The sequence below is a fragment of the Dreissena polymorpha genome, chromosome 9 (assembly GCF_020536995.1).
Source record: "Dreissena polymorpha isolate Duluth1 chromosome 9, UMN_Dpol_1.0, whole genome shotgun sequence".
Taxonomy (NCBI): Eukaryota; Metazoa; Mollusca; class Bivalvia; order Myida; family Dreissenidae; genus Dreissena; species Dreissena polymorpha.
The window spans coordinates 22151422-22165786 of record NC_068363.1 but is presented as its reverse complement, the minus strand read 5'-3'; the positions used below and the strand labels follow the sequence as shown (position 1 = coordinate 22165786).

The following is a 14365-nucleotide window of genomic DNA, read 5'->3' as shown; positions in this document are numbered from 1 at the left end:
TCATTGCATTTGTGTTGTAATTATTGACAGATTGAGCATTATAGCTGTACAAGAACTTGCAGACAAGGAGGCCTTGCAAAAGGTAACAAAGCACCCTGATATTGAATCTTTATGGTATGGTGTATCTGCATTTGATTCAGGGAATAATTTCTTAAAAATGTGAAATATAACATTGCCTTGGTGATTTTTAGAGATTAATTTTGGGCAGAAATTTAACCTGGCTCCCCTGGTCAAAATGTGTTTGTGCCCCTTAATGACCTTAAAATTCACTCTCAATGTAAACTAAAAACAACAACAAATGAACTGTATATGTACTCAAGTTAGAGGACCAGGGTTTTGTCTGCCTTTCTTGGGAAAAGGAGTCTGACCAAATTGAGAATTTTTTATCGACAAAATTAGCCATTTTGGGAATTTTCGCTTCGATGAAACGGCTCATTAGGGAAAAAATTGTGAATTTATCATGCTTAAATAATTCAGTGGTTTAACAAATAATTTTTTATTTTTTTTTGCTATTTTGTCTTCTTTATAGAAACATATGCAATATTTGGCATGTTCAATGTTTATTCAAGTACTGCAGTTTGGTTTTTCAGTTACAGTTACACTCTGAGATAAGAACTGTACAGTCAAAACCTTATAGCAGATATTTTTGACCAAAACAAACACTGGTTAGTCACACAAGTTATAAGACACTTCATTCTTAAAAAAAAAATTTTTTTTTATTTTTTTTTAAATTGGGATTTTTTTTAAATAATTTCGGTTTTGGGAGTGCTTCCGTTTTCCGGAGGGCCAGACAGTGCTGAAAAACCCCTGAGGGCATAGGCAATTTTGTAAGCAATCCAAGCTATTTTAATCTAATCGAGTTTGGGCATTACATACAGAGCTTTTGTAGTTAATGATTGCAGGCTCAACATTAACGGTTGTTTGATTGTCCCTGGCAAGTTAAAGTTCGGTCTGGGCAATTATTATATTATTTTATAATCTAGTTTTCCGAGCGGGCAAGTGCAAAAAAGAACAAAGAAAAATGTGTGTTTCTCTGGTTAAATAGTACAAATAATCACGAACAATTTGCCTAATGCACGAATTTACCTTGGGGATTGTTGTTTGCGGAAGTTTGAACTAACTACACATGGTGCGCAAGCATTTCCACGTGTTGTTTACAGTACTGTTAGCAGACAAGAAATGTCTAGTTTATTTAGCTTTGGCTTTACAATTAACTGGAAGTGTGCAAATGAAAAATGCGCAGAAAAATCATCGGAAAGTACCAAAAAGTACGAATTGAAGCGAAAACGCAACTTTTTACCAAAATGGAAAAATGAGTTGGAATGGCTAATTATTTCATTAATAATCAAAAATTTGCACAAATCTACATTTAGACGTTAATTAGACTTTAATTGCTGTAATCATTTTGTTAAATGTGCTAAAATACAAGAAAGGTTTTGTGGTGTATCATTTTGATCTTTATCAAAAAAATATGAGGTTAATAGTTAATGTGATTTTTCATATTTGGGCAAGTGGCTTTACGTTCAGGGCAAGAATATTTTCTAAGTACTTGCCCGGCAGATCAAGTTGGTTTTTAGGTTAATGTTGAGCCCTGGTATGTAGTTAATGTTTTATTTTACAGTAGAATATAATTTATAAACATGTAATAATTCATCTTAAAAATAATTATCCTTTCTTCATAAAATCCCCCCTCTGACAGGAACTGCCACCTTTCCCCCAAACAAGAAAAACAAACAACTGCTACAATTAAAAAAATATAAGAATGCCAATAACAAGTAAGTTTTTACTATATGTTCAAATGCTTTAATGATATTTGACTTTTCTACAAGCCTCAAAATTCCTTCATTTTTTCAGTTTTCATTGTCTCCTTTTTGAAGAATTGTTGGTATACAGCCTGGTCAATAACTTGTACATATATGGGTATAACCCAGTTTTATACCATACAAAATGTCACCCTTCAGCACGTATTGAGAGCTAAAACGTGTACACTATTAAATCTGTTGGCATTTAAAGCCATATATTGGCACAAAGTGAGGCATTTTTATGTGTGTGAGTATGTCAGTCTGTCCGTCCGTCCGAAAAAAAACTTTAACGTTGGCCATAACTTTCGCATTATTAAAGATAGAAACTTGATATTTGGCATGCATATGTATCTCATGAAGCTGCACATTTTGAGTGGTGGAAGTTCAAGGTCAAGGTCAACCTTTAAGGTCAAAGGTAAAAACAAAAAATAATAACTAAACAATTTCAAAGCGGCGTTCTCATGAAGCTGCACATTTTGAGTGGTGGAAGTTCAAGGTCAAGGTCATCCTTCAAGGTCAAAGGTCAAACAAAATAAAAAAATTATATTTTAAAGCGGCGCAATAGGGGGCATTGTGTTTCTGACGAACACATCTCTTGTTCAGTTCAAAATCAAACCAGATCAACTAAATGCCAAGACTTTGGCGCTAACATCAATGAATATTTGAACCCAAGTTATTTTAGACACATTTCATAGTTTCGCTGTATTTGGTTGGTGGTATACATCTATAATTCAGTCCCTCTACAATTTTTCTGATATTTTCATTTACTTCTTGTTTGAAAATGTTTCTGCCTTACATTTATGTTTATATCATAAACACTTAATGTAAAATGATGGGGTCACACTTTTATTGAATAACAACAATAAGAGTAATATGTAGATCCAATCTCTACATTCACGGTCAAAGGTTTAGTTATGAGTGCTAAAACCCTTGATTCTGTAGTCAGATACTACGAAATATCTTGAGCAATCAGTGACTCATATTTCTGTTGTTGAAGTGACAAATCAGTGACTCATATTTCTGTTGTTGAGGTGACACATTGTTGTTAGCTGTTCATGTATGTTAGCTTGTTACATGTTCAAAACACCAACTTTGTAGGGGAAAGGGCCTTTTTGGTTCAGTGGAAGAAAAAGAGGCCCCTTGGGAAGAAGGTTTTTCTGGCCTTGTTGTTAAATGGTCATGTTCACTTTATTTTATGAAAATATTTAGTGTCTTTTGATGGGAAAATGGCTCCACAAAAAAAACATCAAATGATGTGATGAAAATTATTATAATGTTACTATCAAGACTATGTTATTGGTGATAATTATTTTCAACAAGGTTGTAATACAATAAATAGTTTGCAGTGTTTTATTACCATTTTAGGAATGGGTCCGGGTCTCTCTGGATTGGGAAAAATCGTGCGTTTTGACTTAAATTGGGAAATTAGTGTTGTTGATTTGCTTACAAATGCTTCAAAGTGGAGAATAAAAGTGGTTTCAATACTTTTTTTACTAAGGTTTAAATGATAGAGCTGGATTGGAACTAAATGTTTAGATTTTCTTTTTTGGGGGGAGGGGGAAACCTTTGAATGGAAGATTTTGGGACCCATTTGGGAAAAAAACTTTTGTATGCCCCCGGATCGATAGATCGGGGGTAAATTGTTTTTGGCCTGTCTTTCTTTCTGTCATTCTGTCCCAAAACCTTAACCTAACAGTAAAGTTTTGCAATATTTTTTGAAATATTGAACATAGCAACTTGATATTTGCCATGCGTGTGTATCTCATGGAGCTGCACATTTTGAGTGGTGAAAGGTCAAGGTAATCCTTCAAGGTCAAAGGTAAAAAAAAGCGGCGCATTAGAGGGCATTGTGTTTCTGACAAACACATCTCTTGTTCCATGGTGAAAGGTCAAGGTAAAGGTCATCCTTCAAGGTCAAAGGTAAAAAAATGATGTCCCAAAACTTTAACCTTACAGTAAAGTTTTACAATAACTTTTGAAATATTGCACAAAGCAACTTGATATTTGACATGCATGTGTATCTCATGGAGCTGCACATTTTGAGTGGTGAAAGGTCAAGGTTATCCTTCAAGGTCAAAGGTAAAAAAAAGCGGCGCATTAGAGGGCATTGTGTTTCTGACAAACACATCTCTTGTTCCATTGGGAATGGGCCGAATACCGAAACTACATGTAAATTTGAACACAATAACAAAACACACACTGGTTTGGATGGGATGATATCTTTATGTTCCCCGATATATTTTCGGTGGAGCATATAGTTGCCAGTTTGTAGTTCCTTACTTCCTTCCTTCCTTCCGTCACACTTTTGTTACAGTTTCTCATTGCACCTTCAATACTTTACCGATCTCTTTCATATTTGGCATGTAAGTACTTTCCATGGACCTCTACCTTTTGATGAGGTTTGAGGTCACTGGGGTCAAGGTCAAGGTCACCGAGGCTAATAATAGATTTTTCTGTCACACTTTTGTTACAGTTTCTCATACATGTAGCACCTTCAATTCTCCATCGATCGCTTTCATATTTGGCATGTAGGTACCTTGCATAGAACACTACCTTTTGATGAGGTTTGAGGTAACTGGGGTCAAGGTCAAGGTCACCAAGGCTAATAATAGATTTTTCCATCACACTTTTGTTACAGTTTCTCATAGCACCTTCAATACTTTTCTGATCTCTTTCATATTTGGCATGTACGTACCTTGCATGGACCTCTACCTTTTGATGAGGTTTTAAGTAACAGGGGTCAAGGTCAAGGTCACCGAGGCTAATAATAGATATTTCCGTCACACATTTTTTACAGTTTCACATAGCCGCTTCAATTCTTTTCTGATCTCTTTCATATTTGGCATGTACATACCTTGCATGGACCTCTACCTTTTGATGACGTTTGAGGTCACTGGGGTCAAGGTCAAGGTCACCGAGGCTGATAATATATTTTCCGTCATGGTTTTGTTACTTTACTGATCTCTTGCATATTTGGCATGTAGGTACCTTGCATGGACCTCTACCTTTTGATGAGGTTTGAGGTCACTGTGCTCAAGGTCACAGAGGCTAATAATAGATTTTCCATCACGCTTTTGTAACAGTTTCTCATAGCACCTTTAAAAACTTTACCGATCTATTTCATATTTTGCATGTAGGTACCTTGCATGGACCTCTACCTTTTAATTAGGTTCGTGGTCACTGGCGTCAAGGTCAAGGTCATGGAGGCTAATAATAGATTTTCCATCATGCTTTTGTTACTTTACTGATCTCTTTCATATTTGGCATGTAAGTACCTGGCATAAACCTCAACCTTTTGATAAGGTTTGAGGTCACTGGGGTCAAGGTCACCGAGGCTAACAATAGATTTATTTAGGTGGTTATTAACACATAGATTGACAAAGCGCATCATCGGGGAGCATCCATTAGTTTCACTGATATTCTTGTTTAAATGAGGGTATGAAGAAAGGATACAAAAATACATGGTTAACAATGTGTGGTACATTTTTGTGCAAGGTAATGAGGGTATACTGGAATAACCAGGGACGATCGTCTGTCTGTCTGTCGTCCCATAGCCACAACTTGCTTGAAAGGCAGTGTTCTACTTAAGTACTCTTTTTAACATGCAACATTCAAAGTTGCAGGCATTGTTCCGTATGATGCGCAGTCGTTCCTTGTATCCTTCTACATTTAAAAATTACATTAAAATTATTCCCCCTTTTCAAATTGTTAACCAGGTTTTCCAAAGGAAAAAACTGGTTATTAGATTGGCGAATATCGGCGGGCAGGCGGGCTGGCAGGTGGGCGGAACAAGCTTGTCCGGGCCATAACTTCATTGTTCATTCGTTCATTGTGAGATTTTAAAATCATTTGGCACATCTGTTCACCATCATTAGACGGTAGAATTAGGATTACGTCAATATCTCCAAGGCCAATGATTCACTTTGAGTTAAAAGGTCAAAAATGGCCATAAATGAGCTTGTCCAGGTCATAACTATGTCATTCATTGTGAAAGTTTAAAATCATTTGGCACATTTGTTCCCTATCATTGAACGGTGTGTAGCACGAAAGAATTACGTCAGTATCTCCAAGGTCAAGGTCGCTACGACTAAAAATAGATTGTTTTTTTAAACAAAGGGGGTTAATTATAAAAAATCAGTTCAGTTTGAGTTGTCTCCCTTTTTCAGACTTTTTATGCCTCCCTTCGAAGAAGAGGGGGTATATTGTTTTGCACATGTCCGTAGGTTGGTCCGACCGTCCACCAGATGGTTTCCGGATGATAACTCAAGAACGCTTAGGTCTAGGATCATGAAACTGCATAGGTACATTGATCATGACTCGCAGATGACCCTATTGATTTTCAGGTCACTAGGTCAAAGGTCAAGGTCACAGTGACTCGAAATAGAAATGGTTTCCGGATGATAAACCAAGAATGCTTACACCTAGGATCATGAGACTTCATAGGTACATTGATCATGACTGGCAGATGACCCCTATTAATTTTCAGTTCACTAGTTCAAAGGTCAAGGTCACAGTGACAAAAAACATATTCACACAATGGCTGCCACTACAAATGACAGCCCATATGGGGGACATGCATGTTTTACAAACAGCCCTTGTTTCAAATTGAAAACCTGGTTTTGTGACAATTTTGTCCCTTGTTTACTTTATATAAAAAAATGTTTACCCAGTTTATATAATGTTTTATAGCATCATTGTACATATTATTACATATGGTGTCAGGCGGGGGATGTATTCTTCAGCACTATTATGACACACTCTAGTTTACATTTTCCACAGATTTGCGATGAGCTCAACACACCCACCCTGCCTAACAACCAGAAATGGGCGGGTCATCGTGGCAAATGGAGGTGTGTCATTTCAGAGTCAACGGGTCGCATGTACATGGTGAGTTAGGTTTAACATATCTATGCATGGTTCACGCGCCAAGTCATGCAAAACTGGCTCTGTAAAACCAGGTAAGCACTCAAAAAGTTTCATTTTAAGTTCACTTTTCATGACACTTGGTCAGAACATTTGTTCAAGGATATCTTGGGCTGCACAGAACAGGTCAGTTCCTTTGTATAACAGTTGAGCAATGTTTGGCCTATCAGGCCCTCTTGTTTCGTTGTGCTTTTGTTCTTTACACAATGTAATTAGTACAACAATTTCTTTAAATTAGTTTCACTGTTTTTGACTCACCTGATGACAACATGTTCAATGGTAAGCTTTTGTGTTTACCTTTTGTCAGTCCTGCGGTGTGTGTCGTAAACATTTTCCTTGTTAACACTCTAAATGTCCCATTTATTGTCCGATCTTCATGAAACTTTTTCAGAAGATTTGTCCCAATGGTATCTTGGATGAGTTTGAAAATGGTTCCGGTTGGTTGAAAAACGTGGCTGCCAGGTGGCGATGCATTTTTACTTATTTGGCTATAGTTTAACCTTGATAACACTCTAGAGACCACATTTATTGTCCGATCTTCATGAAAATTGGTCAGAAGATTTATCCCAATTATATGTTGGACGAGTTTGAAAATGGTTACAGTTGGTTGAAAAATATGGCCGCTAGGCAGGGCATTTTTCCTTATATGGCTTTAGTTAAACCTTGTTTACACTCTAGAGGCCACATTTATTGTCTGATCTTTATCAAACTTGGTCAGAATATTTGTCTCAATGATAACTTGGACGACATCGAAAATGGTTCTGGTTGGTTGAATAACAGGGGCGGGGCATTTTTCCTAGTCATTTTAGTAAAACTTTGTAAACACTCTTCAAATCACATTTATTGTCAAATTGTGATGAAACTTGGTCAGAACATTAAATTTTGTTCCAATGATATCTTTGATGAGTTCGAAAATGGATCCGGTTGGTTGAAAAATACATGTATGGCTGGCAGGGGATGGGATATTTTTCTGTTAATGTCTTTAGTAAAACCTTGTTAACACTCTAGAAGCCACATTTATTGTCAGATCTTTCTGAAACTTGGTCAGAAGGTTTTTCACAATAAAACACTTTAAAGGCCACATTTATTGTCTGATCTATATGACACTTGGTCAGAATATTTGTCTTAATGATATCTTGGATGAGTTTTAAAATGGTTACGGTTGGTTAAAAAACATGGCCACTAGAGGGTGCAGCATTTATCCTTATATGGTAATAGTAAAACGTTGTTAACACTTTTATTTTTAAAGTCACATTCATAGTCTAGTCTTTATTGATTTGTTCAGAACATTTGTTGTAATGATATCTTGGATGAGTTAGGAAATGGCTCCAGTCTGTTGAAAAGCATGGGCACCAGGGGGCGGGGCATTTTTTATTTTTTTATTTTAATTATTTGAAAATCAGTTTATGCTGGACAAAGTTATGGGGCATACAATTTGTTTGGAAAACATGTAGCATTGTATTTTACCTTCACCTTTGATCTTGGAACATTATATTTGCGCTTGATACTACTGATCCTTACAAATCGAAGCAAAATTAAATTTTGAAGGCTTATAGGACTAAGAGAATACTGTTATTTAATTGACATAACATCAGTTCATGAACATGTAGTCTACAAAAGCATGCTGGTCATGGCGATACTTGGATAATGGATGGCACTTTGATAACAGAGAAAAACAAAAGCCACGTGAAATGTAATTTCCTCAGTTTTTTAGCTCGGATAATTTCGGAGAAAACCCAAGGTATTGTCATAGCCAGCTCATCGTCCGTGTCGTGCTAAAAATTTAACATTTTGTCAAGGTTTTGAACATTGGCTCTAAAATCAAAGTGCTTCAACCTACAACTTTGAAACTTCATATGTAGCTGCACATTGATGAGTTCTACATGCCGCACCCATTTTTGGGTCACTAGGTCAAGGTCACTGTGACTTTTAAAAAAAAATCAAAAAAATCTGACAAGCTTTCATTTATTATGCCCCCCTTCGAAGAAGAGGGGGTATATTGCTTTGCTCATGTCGGTCGGTCTGTCGGTCGGTCGGTCCACCAGGTGGTTTCCGGATGATAACTCAAGAACGCTTGGGCCTAGGATCATGAAACTTCATAGGAACATTGATCATGACTCGAAGATGACCCCTATTGATTTTGAGGTCACTAGGTCAAAGGTCAAGGTCACGGTGACCCGAAATAGTAAAATGGTTTCCGGATGATAACTCAAGAACGCTTATGCCTACAATCATGAAACTTGATAGGTAGATTGATCAGGACTCACAGATGACCCCTATTGATTTTCAGGTCACTAGGTCAAAGGTCAAGGTCACGGTGACCCGAAATAGTAAAATGGTTTCCGGATGATAACTCAAGAACGCTTATGCCTAGAATCATGAAACTTCATAGGTAGATTGGTAATGACTGGCAGATGACCCCTATTGATTTTCAGGTCACTAGGTCAAAGATCAAGGTCTCGGTGACCCGAAATAGTAAAATGGTTTCCGGATGATAACTCACTAACGCTCATGCCTAGGATCATGAAACTTAATAGGTAGATTGATAATGACTCGCAGATGACCCCTATTGATTTTCAGGTCACTAGGTCAACGGTCAAGGTCACGGTGACCCGAAATAGTAAAATGGTTTCCAGATGATAACTGAAGAATGCTTATGCCTAGGATCATGAAACTTGATAGATAGATTGATCAGGACTCGCAGATGAACCCTATTGATTTTCAGGTCACTGGATCAAAGGTCAAGGTCACAGTGACAAAAAACATATTCACACAATGGCTGTCACTACAACGTAGAGCCCATATGGGGGGCATGCATGTTTTACAAACAGCCCTTGTTCAAAACTGGACCCGCAGTCGAGCGTGGCACCCGTTACGCGGTGCTCTTTTTAAAAAATATTTCACAATAACATCTTTGACGAGTTTAAAAATATTTCCGTTTGGTTGTAAAACATGTCCGCCACGGTGAGCGAGGCGGGGAATGCTTCTTTATATGGCTATAGTAAAACATTGTTTTCTACTCTAAAAGTCACATGCATAGTTCAATCTTCATGAAACTTGGTCAGAACATTTGTCTTTGGCTGCACAGAACAGGTCAGTTCCTTTGTATATCAGGTCAGCGACCCTGGGCCTTTCAGGCCCACTTGTCTGATTTACATGTACTTTACCTGTCTTAATTTATATTTCTTTGTTGTTCTTTTTGTTCTCTCCTTAGAGTAACGAGTACAATGGATTCCTGTATGATGAAATGCAGGGCGTTGCCCTAGTAAGCTCAACCCTCCTGGCCATGGACAAGAAACAGAAACCCTTCACCCGAAGACCTTTCATTGCTACATTCAAGGTTGTGTAGTCTTCTATGAAAATGTTCACCATCTTTCATCGTAACTTGTAGTGTTTAGTTGTTTATGGTCGAAGAGTTTCATGTTACTTTAGTTTAAACCTGTTTAGTTTAGTTTTATTGCTTTTGAGTCATTTTCCTGGATAGAACCAGTTCTTGGTATCTTTGGAGGGGATCTTAAGAACGTCCCCAGGCTGGGGAGATCTTTATTTGGCTTTTACAAATGACTTATTTAACTACAAACTGACTAGAGCTTGACTACAACTTTGCTACGTTAACTGCAAACTGATTTACTGAACTAAATGCTTACTAAGCTACAAAATTACTAACTCAACTACAAAATGACTAACTCATTTACAAATGTCTAACTATACTATAAAATTACTAACTGAATTACAAAATGACCAACTTTACTACAACATGACTTTCTCAACTGTATTTGTTTTTCTCAACTTCAACATAAAGTTCAAGTAAAACATGAATAGCTCAATGAAAATTGACTAACTATAATACAAAATGACTTTCTTAACCGCAAATGAAAATGACTAACTTCATTACACAATGTCTTACACAACAAAACATTAACTCACTCATTTTACAACATGACTAGCTCATCTTCAAAATGACTTACTTAGCTACAAAATGACCTACATAACGACAAAATTACTAACTCAACTACATTATTACTAGGACAACTACAGAATAGCTTGCTCCACTACAAAATGACTCTCACATTCTTAAATGACAAAATGACAAAATCAACTACAAAATGACTCAACTTGAAAATATTCAAGTGATATGATACAATGAAATGACTGACCTATTTCCATTTGTATTTCTAAGTCAAAAATACTTTTTATTTGAGGCAAAGAACTGTTTTGATTTAAATTTTGCTGCATCCTATGGGCATGATGATTTGTCAGGGTCCCTGGTAAACTGATTGCGTTATAGACCGTTCCAGAATCAATAAATTGACCGCCGCCATATCGTCAGTCACGTGACTGTCCGCCATTACACTACTGCCAACTTCTGCGAGTCAGCGATTCCAAAAGCCAAAGACGTAGCGAATACCCGCTTCGCCGATGTCGGATAAATAAATTACTTAATTAATTATTTTCAGGCGATTATCACATTTTTTGTTGTAAAATTGATTGTTTGAAGATAAGATTGATTGTTACAAATAAAAAACATATAATGCTCTTGTGTGTTTGTTTTGTGTGTGTGTGCGTGTGTGTGTGTGTGTGTGTATGTGTAAACAAGTGGTTATCATCGGCGAAAATTTGCCGGTTCAGTCGCTCATATTATTTTGATTAGACATTTTACTTATAACTTGTTATAAACAATTCACGCATGTATTGTTGTGTTGATTTTAATAGCCGCAACATCAAGCAGGTTATACTTATTAAAGATTCTCGCGCAATAAATTAATGCTAATTGTTTGAAATGGGTAAAACTCTATACTCTAAAATCATAACATATTGTATTAACTAGGTATTTTTGATACGCCTTCCATTATTTTTCTTGTTCTAACTGAAATCAGATATAAACAAATTGTTGTTTGGATTTTAATTTATTTTTGTGAGCTGGAATTATGTAACGTACAAAAAACCGAACTTTTGGGAGAGTGATATTGATCTTGACGATCTTTTAGGAGATTATATGGAAGATGAAGATAAAGTGAATATATCTAGTTGAGTAGATTTTCATCTTTGGAATCATTCATCAGCTATGAAGCTAAAAATCCTAAAAAAAAAATGTATTTTATAGGTTTTTGCAGTAACGCAAAACATATTGATAACGACGCTTGTTTAGTCAATTAATCGAAACGAAACTCCATAAAAAAAACCTAAATAATATTTCAAAAATATATTATTTAGTGCCAAACGAAATTATTAATACATTTATTGGCATCTTAAAAAACGCGTCATTAGCATCAAAGTAAAGATTATCTGAAGACTAAAAGACCGACAATTTGACACAACAAAGAGCTCTATGCATAAGCCGTCTTATTTTTTGCAGAAAAGCTTCAATAAATTACAATAATAATACATCTATTTATAAAAATATAATTATGAATGGCATGAGTACGCTAGTGTGATAAACACATGAGTGATAGAAGGTGTAAGGGTTGCATTGAAAATGAACGTACTACAAAGCCCTATTAAAAGCGAAGTGCATGACGGTATTTACATGTAATTTTAATTTGATGGGTTTTGTACAGAGAATGACGCTATTGAGGAATATTAACATACAACTGAAAAACACAATGTTACATGATGCAAAAAACTGTGTATTCATGTATATTGAAAACTCGTTACTAGTGAGAATGAGTGACAAATATCTAACATTTTAGCACACATATACCTATATAAATATATTTTTTTTTAAACAATATTTACCCCTGTTGGTGTCAAATGTAATTTCTTGTTTTATGATATAGTTCGTGCATTGCCGTAACATTAAATCTTCATACGAAATGACGTAGTTTTAATTAACCGATACCCGCTCAATACGTTAAATGTTATGTTTTTAGGTAAATTTTATAATTATTAAATTTTTTTTTTCATAAATGAAACCAGGGATTAAACGGGCTAGTATCTTTACGGTGTACAATTTCTGATATTCTATATTGGACATAACTTTTAATTTGTACAATATGTAACATATCTAATGTACGCAACTGTTAAGTATGTCGGAGGTAAATTATTAAACCAAATGACTGCTTAATACTACCAGAAAGAGAAGACATGGTGGCATCATCAATTGTGTTAAATGACCAGACTGTCATCTTCCACCCAGTGTGATTTATGACACCCCGGGATGACACCATGTTGTTAGTTAAGTCTGGATAATATCTGATCAAAACGAGATAATCGGATTATGCAGAACAAACAGGCAATTCAACACTGGAATGCAAAGGATTACGCGATTTTAAGATTGATGCAAATAATCAAATGATAAATATTGCATTAAATTTAATTAAAGTTTTTTTTTTTTTAAGTGTCAACGTGTTTATTTTCCTAGACAAATACCTAAAAAATGCACGTTTTTCAAACATTTTTCTGTTATAACACTAGCTTAACATCTCCTCTAGCAGAAAAACTTTATTTCAAATAATTTGCATGACAAACAAACAAGTTTTACAAAAAGAAAGAAATTCATCCGTTGAATAATCGGTGCTCTCTTATATATGTTACCGGTTGTTAGGCAGTAGTGTTATGGCGGCCCGCAGAGAGTATTCAGGGGAGATAATTGGGTGATGACTAAATTCTGGAACGGTCTATTACGTGGTAGAAACTTTTACAATGAAATCTAAAAATAATATGGTATAAAATAATTCAACAGATCAGCGGTTTTGACTGCGCACTTGTAAGTGTACATCTGAAGGCAACCGGTCTGGAGAATGAGGACATCGGTCGACTGCAGGCAGAGATTGACAATATCCCCAACCTTATAGAGGCCATTAGGACCGCTCTGCCAGGTATAGAGCAATTTTTAGGCCTAAATTAAAATTAAGTTTGTTTGCCCTTTACCAACCGACCCACTTTTTACCCCCCGACCCCAAAAAAATTATTGCGATTTTTGAAAACATATTTTTTTTATTTTCATTTTTTTCGCCGATCATAAAAGAGCCGACTGCACTATTTATTTGTGCGCGTATTTATATCCCTGTCCATTATTATCGCCCCTGACCGATCTAGGTCGCTCCGATGGTTGGAATTTCATATGCCCCAGAATAGACAGTAATGCAAGCGTCTATAACCAGCATCGCGATCGGCGGTGTTCCGTGAAAATGGCTGAACGACATCATACTTAACTATTGGTTCGCGAAAGTAGTCGGACATATACGAGTTTACGTTCGTTGCACACATGTTGTTAACGTGATCCAAGATGGCGGACAATTAATAGAAATAACGATGCTCAGCGAGGACAAATGACTATCGCATTTACGACGGACATCATATAATTAGTATGGATTAATGAAAAGAGCGTGTCATTCTACGATAGAGCATACGTTTTAGATACAAATAAAACTCTTTTTTTTTGGAAATGTATGAACTGAATGTCACAGAACAAGTGTTTGAAAAGTGGAATGCAGTCTACTCGCAAAGAAAAATACATCTTACAGTTACAGGATTATCGTTCGAAAATGCAAAATAAAAGACAAACATGATTTGATTTATATGCAAGTGGATCTGTGTTTAATCAGATTAATGTGCATATTCTGCTTTATTATGTTTGCCACTCTAAACAGTTTACTGTAATGGCATGTTAGTGAAATGGATATGTAAAGGTAAACTTA

The 14365-nt window shown here is 36.0% G+C and overlaps 2 protein-coding genes across 5 annotated transcripts in view; one reads left to right on the top strand and one right to left on the bottom strand.

Annotated features, from left to right (window-relative positions):
• Positions 1-14365, bottom strand: part of LOC127845905 (uncharacterized) — a 147212-nt gene that overhangs the window by 62432 nt on the left and 70415 nt on the right. The window lies entirely within an intron of this gene.
• LOC127844155 (endonuclease/exonuclease/phosphatase family domain-containing protein 1-like) overlaps positions 1-14365 on the top strand; it is a 29073-nt gene that overhangs the window by 7932 nt on the left and 6776 nt on the right. For all 4 annotated transcript variants that reach the window (XM_052374174.1, XM_052374170.1, XM_052374173.1 and 1 more), the window contains exons 3-6: positions 31-82; positions 6582-6689; positions 9940-10065; positions 13408-13543. In XM_052374174.1, coding sequence (XP_052230134.1) covers positions 31-82; positions 6582-6689; positions 9940-10065; positions 13408-13543 — 422 coding nt within the window. The remainder of the gene's footprint in view (positions 1-30; positions 83-6581; positions 6690-9939; positions 10066-13407; positions 13544-14365) is intronic.